The 21,141-nt window shown below is 45.8% G+C and overlaps 1 protein-coding gene across 5 annotated transcripts in view; it reads left to right on the top strand.

Moving 5' to 3' along the window:
* Positions 1–21,141, top strand: part of map4k2 (mitogen-activated protein kinase kinase kinase kinase 2) — a 53,208-nt gene that overhangs the window by 14,638 nt on the left and 17,429 nt on the right. For 3 of the 5 annotated variants that reach the window (XM_056442726.1, XM_056442723.1, XM_056442727.1), the window contains exons 5-17: positions 4,787–4,842; positions 5,335–5,382; positions 5,450–5,492; positions 5,613–5,685; positions 9,199–9,330; positions 9,448–9,510; positions 9,601–9,682; positions 10,243–10,353; positions 10,424–10,505; positions 17,516–17,574; positions 17,671–17,723; positions 18,330–18,368; positions 18,689–18,722. In XM_056442726.1, the coding sequence (XP_056298701.1) occupies positions 4,787–4,842; positions 5,335–5,382; positions 5,450–5,492; positions 5,613–5,685; positions 9,199–9,330; positions 9,448–9,510; positions 9,601–9,682; positions 10,243–10,353; positions 10,424–10,505; positions 17,516–17,574; positions 17,671–17,723; positions 18,330–18,368; positions 18,689–18,722 (875 nt within the window). Of the gene's footprint in view, positions 1–4,786; positions 4,843–4,879; positions 5,008–5,334; positions 5,383–5,449; positions 5,493–5,612; positions 5,686–9,198; positions 9,331–9,447; positions 9,511–9,600; positions 9,683–10,242; positions 10,354–10,423; positions 10,506–17,515; positions 17,575–17,670; positions 17,724–18,329; positions 18,369–18,688; positions 18,723–21,141 lie in introns of those variants that run through there. The other 2 variants (XM_056442725.1, XM_056442728.1) reach the window with 2 other exon arrangements.

The raw sequence follows: 21,141 nt of genomic DNA, 5'->3' as shown, positions 1-21,141 counted from the left end.
CACACACATGCACACAGACACACTAAACACATGCACACACACACACCTAGACACACATAACACATACACACACACCTAGACACACATACACACAAACACATGCACACACACACACCTAGACACACACATATACACACATACACATACACATACACACACACATACACCTAGACACACACACCTACACATATAAACACATGCACACACACACACCTAGACACACATACACACCTACACACACAACACATGCACACACACACACACCTAGACGCACACACACACACACTACATAAACATATGCACACACACACACCTAGACTCACACACACAAACACATGCACACACACACACACACCTAGACTCACACACCTACACACATAAACACATGCACACACACACACACCTAGACACACACTCACACACCTACACATATAACACATATATACACACACACATACACACTAGACACACTACACACACCTACACACAAACACATGCACACACACACACTAGACACACACTCACACCTACACACACAAACACATGCACACACACACACACCTAGACTCACACACCTACACACACAAACACATGCACACACACACACACCTAGACACACACACTCACACACCTACACACACAAACACATGCACACACACACACACCTAGACTCACACACCTACACACAAACACATGCACACACACACACACCTAGACTCACACCTACACACATAAACACATGCACATACACACACACCTAGACACACACACTCACACACCTACACACACAAACACATGCACACACACACACACCTAGACACACACACTCACACACCTACACACACAAACATGCACACACACACACACATACACACAGCCCTTGGCTCAGCGTCTTCTTATTGCCGTCCTGGTGTCCAAGAAGAGGAGAGGCAACGTCTCCCTTCAGTCCAGGTTCTCACGAAAGACTCTGGATCAGATTTATCCCGAGTGGGTCCAAGTGGGTCCAAGTGGGTCCAAGTGGGTCCACAAGCAGACGTGAAGACGGGCCGTTTGTAAACAGACTGCTGGGCCTTAGTACGCTTTCAAAAGACATTTCCTTGACAATTGCAAGTGACAAATATCTTGTGATTTTCGAGACCCCTGCAATTTTGCAATTGAAGCTTTCAGGGGGTCTGAGGGTCATCAAGGGTCAACGGCCTGCAGACTAATGGTGGTCCAACATGGGATGTTAATCGTGAGGACTCAAGGGATCCTCTCTTTGAGTCCTCACCGGGAACATTGTGACACTTTAGTGACTGTAGAGCCGATGCTCTGCAAGGCCAGGTACCTGTAGACATGCACTTGTAGACATGTACCTGTAGACATGTACCTGAAGACATGCACCTGTAGACATGTACCTGTAGACATGCACCTGTAGACATGTACCTGAAGACATGCACCTGTAGACATGTACCTGAAGACATGCACCTGTAGACATGCACCTGTAGACATGTACCTGTAGACATGTACCTGTAGACATGTACCTGTAGACATGTACCTGTAGACATGTACCTGTAGACATGTACCTGTAGACATGTACCTGTAGACATGTACCTGTAGACATGTACCTGTAGACATGTACCTGTAGACATGTACCTGTAGACATGTACCTGTAGACATGTACCTGTAGACATGTACCTGTAGACATGTACCTGTAGACATGTACCTGTAGACATGTACCTGTAGACATGTACCTGTAGACATGTACCTGTAGACATGTACCTGTAGACATGTACCTGTAGACATGCACCTGTAGACATGTACCTGCAGACATGTACCTGTAGACATGTACCTGTAGACATGCACCTGTAGACATGTACCTGCAGACATGTACCTGTAGACATGTACCTGCAGACATGTACCTGTAGACGTGTACCTGTAGGTACTTGTAGACATGTACCTGTAGACGTGTACCTGTAGGTACCTGTAGACATGTACCTGTAGACATGTACTTGTAGACATGTACCTGTAGACATGTACCTGTAGACATGTACACTACCGTTCAAAAGTTTGGGATCACCCAGACAATTTCATGTCTTCCATGAAAAATCACACTTTTATTTATCAAATGAATATAAAATATAGTCAAGACATTGACAAGGTTAGAAATAATGATTAATATTTGAAATATTAATTTTGTTCTAGAAACTTCAAGCTCAAAGGAAGGCCAGTTGTATAGCTTATATCACCAGCATAACTGTTTTCAGCTGTGCTAACATAATTGCACAGGTTTTCTAATCAGACATTAGTCTTCTAAGGCGATTAGCAAACACAATGTACCATTAGAACACTGGAGTGATAGTTGATGGAAATGGGCCTCTTTACACCTCTGGAGATATTTCATTAGAAACCAGACACTTCCACCTAGAATAGTCATTTACCACATTAACAATGTAGAGAGTGTATTTATGATTAATGTTATCTTTATTGAAAAAACAGTGCTTTTCTTTGAAAAATAGTCATTTCTAAGTGATCCCAAACTTTTGAACGGTAGTGTACCTGTAGACATGTACCTGCAGACATGTACCTGTAGACATGTACCTGTAGACATGTACCTGTAGACATGTACCTGCAGACATGTACCTGTAGACATGTACCTGTAGACATGTACCTGTAGACATGTACCTGTAGACATGCACCTGTAGACATGTACCTGCAGACATGTACCTGTAGACATGTACCTGTAGACATGTACCTGTAGACATGTACCTGCAGACATGTACCTGTAGACATGTACCTGTAGACATGTACCTGTAGACATGTACCTGTAGACATGCACCTGTAGACATGTACCTGTAGACATGTACCTGCAGGTACCTGTAGACATGTACCTGTAGGTACCTGTAGACATGTACCTGTAGACATGTACCTATAGACATGTACCTGTAGACATGTACGTGTAGGTACCTGTAGACATGTACCTGTAGACATGTACCTGTAGACATGTACCTGTAGACATGTACCTGTAGACATGTACCTGTAGACATGTACCTGCAGACATGTACCTGTAGACATGTACCTGTAGACATGTACCTGCAGGTACCTGTAGACATGTACCTGTAGACATGTACCTGTAGGTACCTGTAGACATGTACCTGTAGACATGTACCTGTAGACATGTACCTGTAGACATGTACCTGTAGACATGTACCTGTAGACATGTACCTGTAGACATGTACCTGTAGACATGTACCTGTAGACATGTACCTATAGACATGTACCTGTAGACATGTACCTATAGACATGTACCTGCAGGTACCTGTAGACATGTACCTGTAGACATGTACCTATAGACATGTACCTGTAGACATGTACCTGCAGGTACCTGTAGACATGTACCTGTAGACATGTACCTGTAGGTACCTGTAGACATGTACCTGTAGACATGTACCTGTAGACATGTACCTGTAGACATGTACCTGCAGACATGTACCTATAGACATGTACCTGTAGACATGTACCTGTAGACATGTACCTGCAGGTACCTGTAGACATGTACCTGTAGACATGTACCTATAGACATGTACCTGCAGACATGTACCTGTAGACATGTACCTGCAGACATGTACCTGTAGACATGTACCTATAGACATGTACCTGCAGACATGTACCTGTAGACATGTACCTATAGACATGTACCTGCAGACATGTACCTGTAGACATGTACCTGTAGACATGTACCTATAGACATGTACCTGTAGACATGTACCTGCAGACATGTACCTGTAGACATGTACCTATAGACATGTACCTGCAGGTACCTGTAGACATGTACCTGTAGACATGTACCTGTAGACATGTACCTGTAGACATGTACCTGTAGACATGTACCTGCAGACATGTACCTGTAGACATGTACCTGTAGGTACCTGTAGACATGTACCTGTAGACATGTACCTGTAGACATGTACCTGCAGGTACCTGTAGACATGTACCTGCAGACATGTACCTGTAGACATGTACCTGCAGACATGTACCTGTAGGTACCTGTAGACATGTACCTGTAGACATGTACCTGCAGGTACCTGTAGACATGTACCTGTAGACATGTACCTGTAGACATGTACCTGTAGACATGTACCTGTAGACATGTACCTGTAGACATGTACGTGTAGGTACCTGTAGACATGTACCTGTAGACATGTACCTGTAGACATGTACCTGTAGACATGTACCTGCAGACATGTACCTGTAGACATGTACCTGTAGACATGTACCTGTAGACATGTACCTGTAGGTACCTGTAGACATGTACCTGTAGACATGTACCTGTAGACATGTACCTGTAGACATGTACCTGTAGACATGTACCTGTAGACATGTACCTGTAGACATGTACCTGTAGACATGTACCTGTAGACATGTACCTGTAGACATGTACCTGTAGACATGTACCTATAGACATGTACCTGTAGACATGTACCTATAGACATGTACCTGCAGGTACCTGTAGACATGTACCTGTAGACATGTACCTATAGACATGTACCTGTAGACATGCACCTGTAGACATGTACCTGTAGACATGTACCTGTAGACATGATGTACCTACATGTACCTGCAGTTACCTGTAGACATGTACCTGTCTACATGTACCTGTCTACATGTACCTGTCTACATGTACCTGCAGACATGTACCTGTAGACATGTACCTGTAGACAGGTACATGTCTACAGGTACATGTAGACAGGTACATGTCTACATGTACCTCTCTCTGCTGCTCTCTGATCATTGATCCTCTCCTCAGTGACCGGCCCGTTGAAGGAGAAGCAGATCGCCTTCGTGTGCAGAGAAACCCTCCAGGTAGTGTGTGAGCAGCTTGTGGGCGTCGCCTGGCGAGTGACTCGTGTGAGCTGTGCAGCCACAGAGCAGCTGAACTGTGTTTAACCAGAGCGCCTAAATACAGCGCGAGGTAAACAAGCAGACAGGCTGTCTGAGACGCTCTGCTCTCGATAATTGGAGAACCAGGTTTGGAGACAACAAAAAGATCTGGGTTGAAAAAATAACCATCGAAAGTACTTTGAAGCGTATGAGTGTATATTATCTGAACCGTCTGATGGTTATGATGACAGAGCAACCTCTGAACTCGAACACAAGCTTTCTTGTGGAACATTCTTTATTTGTATTCGCCCTGTTTCACTTTTCACTTTCCATTCAAGATGTCATTTAGTTTTGAAGTCATTATAGTATAATATTACAGTTCAGACCAGAATGGTTAAACCTGATTTATTTAAGTTGTGCTTTGTTTACTTCATGATAGAAGATGAACGGCTGATTGTCGTTCTTTGTTTCCAGGGTTTGTATCACCTGCACGAAACGGGCAAAATGCACCGAGACATAAAGGTACGGCTCTCAGTTTATCTGTCAAGTTGTTCCCGTTCACCGGAGATCACAAGTTATGTTTCTGCAGGGAGCCAACATCCTGCTGACGGAGAGGGGAGACGTGAAACTAGGTCAGTGGTGATACACACACACACACACACACACACACACACACACACTCACACACTCACACACTCACACACACACCTACATTGCCCTCGGTGTGACTCCGCCTCCCTCTCGTGTCCCAGCTGACTTTGGAGTGGCAGCAGAGATCAGCGCCTCCGTCGCCAAGAGGAAGTCTTTCATCGGAACCCCCTACTGGTGAGTTGGAGAAGTGTCCTGCCCTCACCTGTCTGCAACACCTGAGTCATCATGAGGACACACACACCTTCCTCTTCATCCTCAGGCAATAGAGACATGTACGCAATAGATGGAAACCGAGGGATCCACTTTTACCACCACACAACCTTCTGTAACTAAACTACCCACAATGCAACATGTCTCTGTTCACATCATTTGGTGAGGAACATAATGACAGTGGTTGTATTTAGTGCTGTTCAGATCATTATGGGATGCCCTGGAGTAAGTTGCCACTGTGATGCATATCGTCAGAAAAGTAAAACCTGTTAATATGGAAGTTTGAAAAAAAAAATTGACGGATAGAATACAAAGGAAAAGGAGAACAAAAAAGAAGGTTAAAGAACAACAAGAAACAGCCATTTAAAAAATATATAATTAGAAGAACCACAGCAAACGACACATTCGTCCTCCGCGTCTAACACTGTTTCCATATCTTAACATCCTCTCGTATCAGTCATCCGTAGAAGGCGTATCTTTAGAAATCCAGAATTTAAGAATAGTCTTTAGTGCAATATACAATAGTATTCCAATTGCCGTACATATGTGATGTTACGACCTCCGTGGTGGACGCAGCACATTCTGGCCCACCGCACGTAGCCGGGCGGTGGCCCCCTCAGGCGGGGATCAGTCAGAAGTCTCCCTTCAGGCGCTCTGCTTCAGAGTGATGTCACTGAGCATGTGTGTTACAAGTCTTTTATTGTCAGATGCACAGAATGACACAGGGTCAGACTGGGCACTGAAATTCTTAGGACAAGGCACCACACAACAACTACCATAGCATAACATAGCAAACATAATCTAACATAACATGACATACACTCTGTACAAGTACTCTGAACATAATTTACATGTAATAACATATAATGACCGTACTAAATATCCAAGATACATCTACAATACAATATGCTAAAACTAGGGCTGGGCAACGATTACATTTTTTTAATCGCGATTAATCGCATGATTTCCCTGATTAATCACGATTAATCGCATTTGTATTCGCAAAATCCAATAATTAATTCAAAAGTAGTGTATAGCGCACTTCTATTTGAAATGTTCTGCCATATGAATGAAAGTGCCATAACATTTGTTGTCCCTGTTAGAGACACCAGAAAACACTTTCAGTGCAGTTTGTCAATTCCTAGAACGTGACACTTATTTTAAATGTTCTGCCATATGAACTAAAGTGCCATAAAATCTGTCAGGACATTGTCCAACGCAGTGATGCAGAGACACTGTGACAGAGCGCTGGAGACTGTGAAGCAGGGACATGATCAAAGGCAGTCGTCTCGCAGCAGCGATCATCTCTGGTGCTCTGTGCTCAGTGTGGTGACTTTATCTGACACATTCCACTGCTGTGCAACTTCAGTAAAGTGTCAGCATCATGTCTCTCCTCTGTGTTCATCAGTCAGGGCGTGTGAATGCAGCGCCCACTTCTCATCAATATAATGCTCAGTCACTCCGAGGTCATTGTGGTCACCGAGTGATGTCCAGTAGGGTGACCAGATTTGAGTTTGGGAAAAAGAGGACACTTCGTCTGGGGGGGGGGGGGGGCGGGGGGTGCTGAGATTAAACATCTCTTATTTCTAGACTGAAATAATATCGGTATTATAACTATGAGGATTTGTTTAGTTGCCTATTTTGTGGAGCCCCCTCAGGACTTGGTGCCCTCCGCACAGCGCGTAGTGCGCTATGGGAGCGGCGGCACTGGGAGGAGTTTATAGCACAAACAACAATGAACTAGTGGAGGCGGCGAGGTGCTCCGTGTTGCCAGGTTGGAGATGGTGAAGTATCGTACCAAAGGCTCAACATGGTTGTATTTGGAGGATAATTATCGTGTATCTGGCAACCTTGAGATCGGTCGACCAATGACTGTTCTCTATTCTGTCAGCTCACGCAAGAAGGTGGAACGTAAGGGAGATACCATTTCCAAAATTTGTAAGGGGTAAATCCTAGTTTATGAAAACCCAGAGAAACACAAATATCCGACGAAGCAAAATCCCGACGTTTTTGGAATCCCTGCCGGACGCATTCTTTAGGGCTCAAAAGCAGGACATGTCCGGGGAAAGAGGACGTCTGGTCCCCCGATGTCCAGTCGTCCCCAGAGAGCAGCAGCACGTTGTGAAGCTGTCGCGTTGCAGTCCTCTCCTTTCAGACAGCTCGTGTATTCTCCGTGTGACGTGTGTCTTGAGTCTCATACCTGCCGTCATTTGTTGAGATTCTCCATGTTTGTTAAACCGCGAATGACTTTCTTTTCCGGTTCCGCAGCAAGCAGTAGCAGACTTTTACAAAATAAAAGCCTGTGAGCAACACACTTTTACAAGAATAAAAGAAATAATAAAACCTGCGTTAACGCGCGATAAAATAATTGTCGGCGTTAATTAATTGATGCGTTAACGCAAGATTAACGCGTTAACGTGCCCAGCCTTAGCTAAAACATATACCAACCTATACATATAATACTAACATATATACATATAACATATAATACACATATAGTAACATATAATAAACTAAACTACAGACAAATGGGAGTAGCAGGTAGTACAATAATTCTGATAAATATGTATTTGTCGTGTAAGAGACAGTATGTAAGTGTAAGTACAAGCAGTGATTTGAAAGTGACAGTGTATGTAAAGTGACGAGTGCAAAAGTGTCGATAGTCTGTCAATGTCCATTTAGCAGCCTGATGGCTCTCGGGAAGAAACTGTTCTCCAGTCTGTGTGTGCGAGACCGGATCCTACGGTACGGCCTTCCAGAGGCAGCGGGGTGAACAGTCTGAAGGCAGATGATGGCAGTCCTTTAGGATCCTGTTTTCCTGAGGCATCGTGTGTGGTATGTGTCCTGCAGGGCTGGAGCTCCCTACCGATGATGAACTCTGCAGCCTGTTCAACGTTCAACGTCATGACCTGTAACTTGTCCCTCCAGCCTCCGTTCGTGTGCTGCACTTCTTCTTTTGTTCCACGCTCTAGAACCTTGTGTTGTTGGACTCGAGGACACGTCAGTATCCCGTCGCTTTATTTGACTTGATAGATCCCCAGGGTCACATTTAAGAAGTGTGCAGCGCTCCAAAGCTGTATGTACATCAACAATCTCTGGGAATATATGTCTGGTGGAATTGTGAGGAATTCCACAAAGAATCACTTATTTCCATTGTTCAAGAACTATTAACAACCCCATCAATGAGCCTGACTGTTGGGCTGGGGACGTGTTCCTTCATGAGCATGAACACACACACACACACACACCGTCCTGCTGCCCAAAATTCTCAGCAGAGTATTTTTTTTTTTTACGTTTGCAAAACCATCACCGTGGCCTTGCAGCTGTTTTAGGAAATTACTGCGAATTCCCAAAAATGTTAAATCTAATCTCAATTATTATGAGAAGGTTAACGCCAGAGGTGGACAACAATCCAGCATCAATAAAGGATGTTTTTACCTGATGATCCTCTCTTCCTTTTCGACCCCTGTTGTGCAGGATGGCTCCCGAGGTGGCTGCCGTCGAGAAGAAAGGCGGCTACAACCACCTGTGTGACATCTGGGCCGTCGGCATCACCGCCATCGAGCTGGCGGAGCTCCAGCCGCCCATGTTTGACCTCCACCCGATGAGGTGAGACAGCTGGAAGCAGGCTGAGCCGCTTGCTGTGTGTTTCATTCCTGCACAGTCACTGGGTGTAAACAATCCAAGACGTTTTCCATCCCGGTGACATGTCTCACACTGTCTCAGAGCGCTGATGTTGATGTCCAAGAGCAACTTCCAGCCTCCAAGACTAAAGGACAAAACCAAATGGTGAGTTTAACTGTCACCATGCATGGGGACCAATTGTTTTCCAATCTCATGAACATCTTCCTCATGTTCTCTTGGTTCTGACTCCTGCAGGTCAGCAGGTTTCCAAAGCTTTGTGAAGACGTCTCTCATTAAAAGCCCTCGTAAGCGGCCCTCAGCGGAGACGCTGCTGCAGGTCAGTTGTTACCGCCATACAAACGATTGAGAAATGCAAGACGTTGTATTTGAACCCCTTTGGACCCAGAGAGCTTTCATTCCCTCTGTGGTGGGACACAATGAAGCTGACTGAGGTTGCACACACCTAGTTTTTATCCCATGATCCCATATTTAAAGGAGCAATATATGATATCCAGAGCATTGATGTAGCTGCAGACGACTATTTCCCATGTAGGTATATCGTGTCGCTCAGACTGTCGCCTTGTGGAGAGCCGCTGAGAGGCTACTCAAATGCTGCAAATCTTGTTTTCGGCACCTTTCCGTTGAGCACTGACATTTTGAATGACTTTACAGATCCAAGAAATGTTTTTTTAATCAACATATTTATCGATCATGGATATAATTGTTAGTTGAAGACCCAAATCAGAGTGCTGACCCAGAGGTCTGGAACTAGCTTAGCAACGGCCTTCCCAAGTCTGAAATTCGGACATGTAGGAGGCCGGCCGGGGCGGGTCTGACACCATCGTGCACGAGCCTCTGTCGCTGTTCGACGTCGCGACCTGTAACTTGTCCCTCCAGCATCCGTTCGTGACGCAGCTTCTGACCCGCAACCTGGTCATCGAGCTGCTGGACATGGCCAACAACCCTGAGCTCCACACCGGCCACAGCATGGACGACACCGAGCTGGAGGTCAGGACGGCGGGAGGTGGCACAGACTTTAAATATAGCGGGGACTCCTCAACCCACCGTCTGTTCACAGGTTGGGGAAGTGGCTCCTGACAAGATTCAGTCAGCAGGGAAACACCTGCTGCCTGTGGAGAGGACCCTGTCTGAAGAACAATGTGAGCACACACACACACACACACACACACACACACACACACACTCACACTACACACACGTAAACACACACACACACACACACACACACACACACACACACACACACACACACACACACACACACACACACACACACACACACACACACACACACACACACACACACACACACACACACACACACACACACACACACACACACACACACACACACACACACACACTCACACTCACACTCACACTCACACTCACACTCACACACACACACTCACACACACACACACACTCTTTAAAGGAACGCTCTGGGTGTAAACATTTAGTTTTAGCTATAGTTTAGTTCATTAACTGGGATGGAAAATGTCAAGTAGTTAATATCAAGTAAGTAAGTAAAAGTTTATTTCTATAGCGCCCTTCGCAGTACGAATACACAGAGTGCTTTACAATAAAAACAGTAAAAACAGTACAATATCATCATGTTAAACAAAGCAGCAAGGTGCAGAAGCCAGTGCTACATCACAAATTGCGGGTGCACTACCTCCAGTACACAAGACTTTTGAGCAGTCACAAACGCAGTAGAAGAAACCAACAAACAGTAAATTAAACATAGAGAGCAGAGAACCGATAACACACAGAAACCTAACCCAGAAATGCCTGTTTGTAGAGATGTGTTTTTAGCTAATTTCTGAAGCTATTTTCGGACTGAGCTGCTCTCAACACCTGCGGAAGTGTGTTCCACAGGCGTGGTTGGTGCCCCGAAGCATTCACTTTAGCTGATACGCTAATGTGCTTTTAGCATGCTAGCATATTGAGCTAAAATGTTGGACATTGGACCTGCGAAGCATCCAGCATGCTAGCATTGTCATAGTGAGCATGTTAGCTTGTTGGTGTTAGCTACAAGCTTACAGAGCCGCTAACATGGATGTAGCCTCTAGCATGGATGTAGCCTCTAACATGGATGTAGCCTCTAGCATGGATGTAGCCTCTAACATGGATGTAGCCTCTAACATGGATGTAGCCTCTAGCATGGATGTAGCCTCTAACATGGATGTAGCCTCTAACATGGATGTAGCCTCTAACATGGATGTAGCCTCTAGCATGGATGTAGCCTCTAACATGGCTGTAGCCTCTAGCATGGATGTAGCCTCTAGCATGGATGTAGCCTCTAACATGGATGTAGCCTCTAGCATGGATGTAGCCTCTAGCATGGATGTAGCATCTAGCATGGATGTAGCCTCTAGCATGGATGTAGCCTCTAGCATGGATGTAGCCTCTAGCATGGATGTAGCCTCTAGCATGGATGTAGCCTCTAGCATGGATGTAGCCTCTAGCATGGATGTAGCCTCTAGCATGGATTGTAGCTCTAGCATGGATTCAGTCTAGAGGCTACTCTTCTTCCTTTTTCTTTCCTTCCCTGAAGGGTTGTTGGGTTTTTTTGGTCTGGTCGATGTGAGGTTTGGGGCAGGGATGTCTATGTGTACAGATTGTAAAGCACTCCGAGACAAATTTGTAATTTGTGAAATTGGGCTATACAAATAAACTGAATTGAATTGAATCCATGTATGTAGCCTCTAGTATGGATTCAGTCTCTAACATGGATGTAGCCTCTAGCATGGATGTAGCCTCTAGCATGGATTCAGTCTCTAGTATGGATGTAGCCTCTAACATGGATGTAGCCTCTAGCATGGATGTAGCCTCTAGCATGGATTCAGTCTCTAGTATGGATGTAGCCTCTAGCATGGATGTAGCCTCTAGTATGGATGTAGTCTCTAACATGGATGTAGCCTCTAGTATGGATTCAGTCTCTAGCATCAGTCTCTAACATGGATGTAGCCTCTAGCATGGATTCAGTCTCTAGCATTAGTCTCTAACATGGATGTAGCCTCTAGTATGGATTCAGTCTCTAGCATTAGTCTCTAACATGGATGTAGTCTCTAGTATGGATTCAGTCTCTAGCATCAGTCTCTAACATGGATGTAGCCTCTAGTATGGATTCAGTCTCTAGCATCAGTCTCTAACATGGATGTAGCCTCTAGTATGGATTCAGTCTCTAGCATTAGCCTCTAACATGGATGTAGCCTCTAGCATGGATGTAGCCTCTAACATGGATTCAGTCTCTAGTATGGATGTAGTCTCTAACATGGATGTAGCCTCTAACATGGATTCAGTCTCTAGTATGGATGTAGCCTCTAACATGGATGTAGCCTCTAGTATGGATTCAGTCTCTAGCATTAGCCTCTAACATGGATGTAGCCTCTAGCATGGATTCAGTCTCTAGCATGGATGTACAGGGCTCTCAAGTTTTGAAGACAGGCAAGAGTGACATTTCCATCAGCCCCCCCCCCCCTGATGGCTGATAAGTGTCTCCTCACAGCTGAACTCCAGGGGAGCGCTTGATTCCTCCACGGTGAGGGCAGCGCGGCTCATGTTGGCGCGCTGCGGCACATTAAAACATTAAATAGCCGAGAGGTTTTTTCAGCGTGAGAAATACGATGTGTGGCGGGAGTGCGTGACTTAAGACCGAAATGCGTGAGTCTCACGCTCAATGCGTGACACTTGAGAGCCCTGATGTCGTCTCTTGCATGGATGTAGCCTCTAGCATGGATTTAGCATATATGCTAGCATGGATGTAGCCTCCCCTTGCTTCCATTTTTGAATGAAGCTAAGCTAATAACATTCTGACTCCCACTGTGTAACAGATATAACACTGGAAACCATGTTTTACACTTCATAATTAATGATTTCATCAACATCATTACTGTAAGCACCGTGACATCTCTAAATGACAAACATTATATACTATTTGCAGCCAGTCTTTATGGAGCTCGGCATCTTTTGCTTCTAAATACTGCATGTTGTCAATATATATCTTAAATATTGCACAGTAATACTTTGTTTCTGTCAAACACTGTATGCACACATGACTAAATATAATGTATGTTGGTTGTAGGCTACTTTCTGAAGAGTGGCTTCATTGTCCACCAGGACCCCCAGTATTCAGTGCTGTAGTCTCCATAATATGAATGAGGACATGCCAGTGGTGTGTGACAGACAGTGGTACTTCTAAGCACTGGGGGCAGTGACTTCATACCGATGCTGCTGCCAATTGTCTCCTTGTGGCGTGAGGGCTTCTAGTGGCGTGAGGGCTTCTAGTGGCGTGAGGGCTTCTGTTGTCATGAGGGCTTCTAGTGGCGTGAGGGCTTCTAGTGGTGTGAGGGCTTCTTGTGGCGTGAGGGCTTCTTGTGGCATGAGGGCTTCTAGTGGCGTGAGGGCTTCTGTTGTCATGAGGGCTTCTGTTGTCATGAGGGCTTCTAGTGGCGTGAGGGCTTCTAGTGGCGTGAGGGCTTCTTGTGGCGTGAGGGCTTCTAGTGGCGTGAGGGCTTCTGTTGTCATGAGGGCTTCTGTTGTCATGAGGGCTTCTAGTGGCGTCAGGGCTTCTAGTGGCGTGAGGGCTTCTAGTGGCATGAGGGCTTCTAGTGGCGTGAGGGCTTCTAGTGGCGTGAGGGCTTCTGTTGTCATGAGGGCTTCTAGTGGCGTCAGGGCTTCTAGTGGCGTGAGGGCTTCTGTTGTCATGAGGGCTTCTGTTGTCATGAGGGCTTCTAGTGGCGTGAGGGCTTCTAGTGGCGTGAGGGCTTCTGTTGTCATGAGGGCTTCTAGTGGCGTGAGGGCTTCTAGTGGCGTGAGGGCTTCTGTTGTCATGAGGGCTTCTGTTGTTATGAGGGCTTCTGTTGTCATGAGGGCTTCTAGTGGCGTGAGGGCTTCTGTTGTCATGAGTGCTTCTGTTGGCGTGAGGGCTTCTAGTGGCGTGAGGGCTTCTAGTGGCGTGAGGGCTTCTAGTGGCGTGAGGGCTTCTTGTGGCGTGAGGGCTTCTTGTGGCGTGAGGGCTTCTGTTGTCGTGAGGGCTTCTGGTGGCGTGAGGGCTTCTGGTGGCGTGAGGGCTTCTAGTGGCGTGAGGGCTTCTGTTGGCGTGAGGGCTTCTAGTGGCGTGAGGGCTTCTGTTGTCGTGAGGGCTTCTTGTGGCGTGAGGGCTTCTGTTGTCATGAGGGCTTCTAGTGGCGTGAGGGCTTCTTGTGGCGTGAGGGCTTCTAGTGGCGTGAGGGCTTCTGTTGTCGTGAGGGCTTCTAGTGGCGTGAGGGCTTCTGTTGGCGTGAGGGCTTCTAGTGGCGTGAGGGCTTCTTGTGGCGTGAGGGCTTCTAGTGGCGTGAGGGCTTCTAGTGGCGTGAGGGCTTCTAGTGGCGTGAGGGCTTCTGTTGTCGTGAGGGCTTCTGTTGTCGTGAGGGCTTCTAGTGGCGTCAGGGCTTCTGTTGTCGTGAGGGCTTCTAGTGGCGTGAGGGCTTCTAGTGGCGTCAGGGCTTCTGTTGTCGTGAGGGCTTCTGTTGTCGTGAGGGCTTCTAGTGGCGTCAGGGCTTCTGTTGTCGTGAGGGCTTCTAGTGGCGTGAGGGCTTCTAGTGGCGTCAGGGCTTCTGTTGTCGTGAGGGCTTCTAGTGGCGTCAGGGCTTCTGTTGTCGTGAGGGCTTCTAGTGGCGTGAGGGCTTCTGTTGGCGTGAGGGCTTCTTGTGGCGTGAGGGCTTCTAGTGGCGTGAGGGCTTCTGTTGGCGTGAGGGCTTCTTGTGGCGTGAGGGCTTCTTGTGGCGTGAGGGCTTCTAGTGGCGTGAGGGCTTCTGTTGTCGTGAGGGCTTCTAGTGGCGTGAGGGCTTCTAGTGGCGTCAGGGCTTCTGTTGTCGTGAGGGCTTCTAGTGGCGTCAGGGCTTCTGTTGTCGTGAGGGCTTCTTGTGGCGTCAGGGTAACTCTCCCTGAGACAACAGGGATGAAAAATGCACATTTGAAAAATGCTCTTTTTTAAAAATGCACTTTAAAAATGCACATTTAAATAATAATAATAAGTGCATTATTCAAAAGTGATGCAAATGCACATTTTTTAAATGCAAATGCGCATTTTTTTAAATCTCTTTTGAAAAATGCAAATGCACATTTTTTAAATGCAAATGCACATTTTTTAAAATGCAAATGCACATTTTTAAAATGCACTTTTGAAAAATGTACATTTATAAAATGCATTTTTGAAAAATGCACATTTTGAAAAATCACTTTTGAAAAAAATTATTCAAAAATGCACTTTTTGAATAATGTACATTTGAAAAATGCTTTTTCGGAAAATGCACATTTTAAAAAATGCACTTTTGAAAAATGCACATTTAAAAAAAAATTACTTTTGAAAAATTCACTTTTGAAAAATGCACTTTTGACATTTTTTGATACAGCTGAACGTCTTGCACAGTCGTTTGTGTGTAGACATTTGACCTTTTGAGAGGTTTAGTTTACTTACGACAAAATGGTTTAGTTTACCAAAATAAGGTATTGAAACAGTTTGTATTTGCATCATCGAAGCCTTCACAGCCGCCATGCTAGCAGCTGTGTGTGGTGTCATGATGACAAGCTAGCGTTGGTTTTTAGCCTTAGCTGCACTTTGTGTGGTTATATCCTTATTGTTGCATCAACCAAAGTGTTGGGAAGACTCAGATTTTGACACTATGATGGAGCCAGATGAAAAGTTGAGCTCTCAGCTGTTAAATGTCAGTCTCATATACATATGAATGGACCACATGACTTGGCAATCCATCCAACAGTTGTCAACCTGCAGTTTAAGCTCAAGAAAAATGGATGAGTAGGTTTTTATTCTCTGAGAACCAAGAATGTCTTTAGATCAAATTCATCCAACAGATGAGAAGATATTTTCATTGAGAACTTTGAGAAGCTGAAGAACGACCAAAGTCATTAAGCTTAGTTCTCTGGGTTCCATGAATATCTGACATATTTTTCTCTGGACCAAAGTAGTGGACCAACCAACAGACAAAGACACAGCCAGAAACACAACATAGTAGTGCAACAACAAGGCATCACCATGGTGCAAATACCACCGTGAAGAGGCTGAGGTGGGGGGGGGGGGGCTGCTGGGAGCACAGCACGCCCCCAACTACCTGACCAAGCAGCAACAATGGATCTGTGCCCAGAAAAGGACCCATTATGTTCACAGTGATGGAATTTCTCTTGCAAGCATGTGTTAAGTCCCTGCAAGTTGATCCTCCCACTGCCGACACCACTGACTGCTGGGGAGATTAGCAGTGATGCAGTAAACATGCAACATAAAGAGTTGTTTTGTTTGGTCATGACAAACAACATTCTCCATTCCTCCTGTATATTCAACAAACAGCTTTTGCAATCAGTTTCTACACGGCAAAGAAAATAACTTTAGGTATAAAGTTTTAAACTCTACAATGATGGTATAAGTTTCATTTATTGATGAAGGCATTCAGAAACATGCCCCATGGGAAATAACTGAGCCACTTCCTCTCTGGTTCACACGTTCCCCGTCTCTGCTTCATGGGTCTCTGCTTCTTCCTGTTAACCACACCTCCGTCAAAACAAGTATGATACTTACAAACATACGTATACATTACATTTTCACATATATTCGGCACATATATTTCAAAAGAATAATGAATTACCTCATAAAATTGTAAACACACCTGGAAGCAAACAACAGTGACTACAGGATCAACGTTATGCGTGATGATGTTTCATCAAGACGACCACAAATGGACAAAATGACTTCAAAGAGACAGAACAAAAACTTACACACGTCAAAATAACACAAAGAGACACTAAATTAATACAAAGAGACACAACATTCCAATGAGAAGGGGCACCACAAGCTCCTGCCCCTCCCAGGCCCAGCAGCAGCAGACCCCTGTGTTTGGGCACATGACGTCATCGCTCTGAGGCTGTTGCATCGGGCCTCTAGCTGCCCGGCTGCCTCAGTGCCAGCTCATCATTGACGGGGCAGATGTGTGCAGAGAGCTTCCTGGGTGACGCTCCTCAGTCCGGCTCAATGCACTGAGGGCTCATCAACAGTGTGGACAGGCCTGAGTGGTGGGGGAGCTCCGTGTTCATGAACCCCGTGATGCGAGCACTTCTCATCACTCGCCTCATTCTCAGCACCTTTTCTGTGCAGTCGACCAGGTGAAGTTTGGGCCGCCGCTGAGGAAGGTCACGGAGCCCTATCCTGATCTGGTGAGGCTCTTTTCCACCACGGTTTATTTGTGACAGTTCTGTGTATTGATGACATCCATGAATATGACCATATGCCCCCCCCCCCCCCCCCTTCAGCAGGGCTCCTATGATGACGACTGGAGTCTGTCTGGAGAGGAAGACAACTCACCGTAAGCCTGCTCTCTGCTTTTATACTTTCATGCTGTATTAGTTTGGGTTTTAGGCTGTTGAGATGTCACAGCTGTACAATCTGCCTTCTTTGAGGCAATCAGTAATTCATCTGAGGACAACAATGGAAAAACTACCCAAATTCCCCTATTTTGTCAATAATACACTGATCATGTTCATAATGCCTCCTGAATCCCAAATGATATATCCACATGTATTGTGTTGTGGTGTCACAGCATATGTAATTACAAGAGTACAATGAAATGTGTGTGATGCAACCCGTTCATGTTTTGGGAGCCGTCCTTTGCTTCCATTGAAAGCATTTACTTTACAATCTACCACCTTCAGTCACTCTCTAAGTAATGTGTCAGGTAATTGATCCATAGAACTCTTGGAGGCCATTTTATAATATTTTAAAAATGTTGTTAAATTAGCAAGTACCTACGTGAGCACAATGTTATTACGACTGATAGAAGTGCTGGTTAAAACTGAGAGAATGAAACAGAAGTTGTAATAAAGTGGAAGCACCTCATCAGTGAGAGCCTCAGTCCTCGTGTCCTGCACCAGTGGAGCTCCGGTCAGATAAACATCAGGTCTTCCTGTTGCAGGAGCCTGTTGGAATGTGTGGAGCAAGCTCTGCAGCTGAGGTAAGTCCATCCACTCCTCTCTCCCAGCGGTGTGTTCTCCTCCCACATGAACTCCCTCAACGAGTTATGATCGTTTTATGATTTGAATGGAAGCTAATACCAACCATCTTTGCATAATCAGTGGGTTTGTGCTCCACTAATCCCCAAAACACATGACCTGGATGTGATTCAGCACAAACCCTCTGCTCCTCTGCTTTTTGGGCTTTTTGTCTGTTTTGTTGTTGTTGTGATGTGTTTGTGCTGCTGTCACTCCGCCCTCAGCATCTACCTGTGTTGCCCAGCTCGTTGCCACTGATCAAGACTCTTCCTTTGTCTTTCAGGAGTTTAACCATGAGAAGGGCGCCCTCTCCTGATGTGAGTGGTAACTACACAACAACTGATCACATTGCATACCATAGGTTGGAAAGATAGAAATGTAGCCGACACTTTTTATTGATCCCAGTGGGTAAATATTTCTCTGCATCCACCCATCCTGAGTTATTGAAGAGCAGTGGCCTCGGGGAGCCACTGGGGATTCAGTGCCTTGCTCAAGGACACTTCAACATGAACTATGGGGAGAGCGGGGATCCAACCGGGGACCTTGTGGTTATGGGACAGCCACCCTCCCATCGATCTTTAACATGTTAGTGTGTGTGGCTATGAGGATTCCTCCTGCCTGGGTCATCTCTCAATAACCAATTCAGTTTATTTTATATCGCCCAATATCACAAATTACGAATGTGCCACCACACGAACCTCAGTCGCTCATTGTGTTTCTGTTCCTGCACATCTTGGAAAAGCTGTAGAACAGACTGACAAGAATGTTAATATACTTTGATCATGAACTATATTCATTATTGAACAAATTAGGCTACCACAGTTGTACCCGATGCTAAATTTAGCTCGCTAGCTAGCAAGCTAACTTGCTAGTTACGCATGGCTAGCTAAAAGGACCGTGCTAGGAATATAGCGTCTTGTTACTGTCATCACTGTGTTAATATTTCTAGTGACAGGAGTACTATTACCTCGTGTAATGCTTCACTCTATGACATGTAATGTGTGTGTGGCTCATGAATAGAGTTCTGGAGGCTAAAGCTCTCGTAGTGATGAAGGTTTCACAGCTGAAACGCTTGTATTTGTGTTTATTGACACATTGGTGAAGACATTCAGTTTTATTCACTTTGTTCTCACAGCACAAAAACCCTGACGTCCCTGAATGTTACATGTTCCTGTCTTACACTCCTGTCCTACACTCCTGTCTACACTCCTGTCCTACACACTCCTGTCTACACACTCCTGTCCTACACACTCCTGTCTACACACTCCTGTTCTACACACTCCTGTCTACACACTCCTGTCCTACACACTCCTGTCTACACACTCCTGTCCTACACACTCCTGTCTACACACTCCTGTCTACACACTCCTGTTCTACACACTCCTGTTCTACACACTCCTGTTCTACACACTCCTGTCTACACACTCCTGTCTACACACTCCTGTCTACACACTCCTGTCTACACACTCCTGTTCTACACACTCCTGTTCTACACTCCTGTTCTACACACTCCTGTTCTACACACTCCTGTCTACACACTCCTGTCCTACACACTCCTGTCCTACACACTCCTGTCCTACACACTCCTGTTCTACACACTCCTGTTCTACACACTCCTGTCTACACACTCCTGTTCTACACACTCCTGTCTACACACTCCTGTCTACACACTCCTGTCCTACACACTCCTGTCCTACACACCCCTTGTCTACACACTCCTGTTCTACACACTCCTGTTCTACACATTCCTGTCCTACACTCCTGTTCTACACACTCCTGTTCTACACTCCTGTCTACACACTCCTGTCTACACACTCCTGTCTACACTCCTGTTCTACACTCTCCTGTCTACACACTCCTGTCCACACACTCCTGTCTACACACACACACACGTCCACACACTCCTGTCTACACACTCCTGTCTACACACTCCTGTTCTACACACTCCTGTTCTACACACTCCTGTCTACACACCCTGTCTACACTCCTGTTCTACACACTCCTGTCTACACACTCCTGTCCTACACACCTGTTCTACACACTCCTGTCTACACACTCCTGTCTACACACTCCTGTCCTACACTCCTGTCTACACTCCTGTCTACACACTCCTGTCTACACACTCCTGTTCTACACACTCCTGTCTACACACTCCTGTCTACACTCCTGTCTACACACTCCTGTTCTACACACTCCTGTCTACACACTCCTGTCTACACACTCCTGTCTACACACTCCTGTCCTACACACTCCTGTCCTACACACTCCTGTCTACACACTCCTGTTCTACACACTCCTGTCCTACACACTCCTGTCCTACACACTCCTGTCCTACACACTCCTGTCTACACACTCCTGTCCTACACACTCCTGTCTACACACTCCTGTCCTACACACTCCTGTCTACACACTCCTGTCCTACACACTCCTGTCTACACACTCCTGTCCTACACACTCCTGTTCTACACACTCCTGTCTACACACTCCTGTCTACACACTCCTGTCTACACACTCCTGTCTACACACTCCTGTCTACACACTCCTAGCCACACTCTCCTGTACACACACTCCTGTCCACACACTCCTGTCTACACACTCCTGTCCTACACACTCCTGTTCTACACACTCCTGTCCTACACACTCCTGTCTACACACTCCTGTCTACACACTCCTGTCCTACACACTCCTGTCTACACACTCCTGTCTACACACTCCTGTCTACACACTCCTGTCTAC

The sequence above is a fragment of the Pseudoliparis swirei genome, chromosome 21 (genome assembly GCF_029220125.1).
Source record: "Pseudoliparis swirei isolate HS2019 ecotype Mariana Trench chromosome 21, NWPU_hadal_v1, whole genome shotgun sequence".
In the NCBI taxonomy this organism is placed as follows: domain Eukaryota; kingdom Metazoa; phylum Chordata; class Actinopteri; order Perciformes; family Liparidae; genus Pseudoliparis; species Pseudoliparis swirei.
The sequence above is the reverse complement of the archived record's forward strand: the minus strand, read 5'-3'. Positions and strand labels throughout refer to the sequence as shown.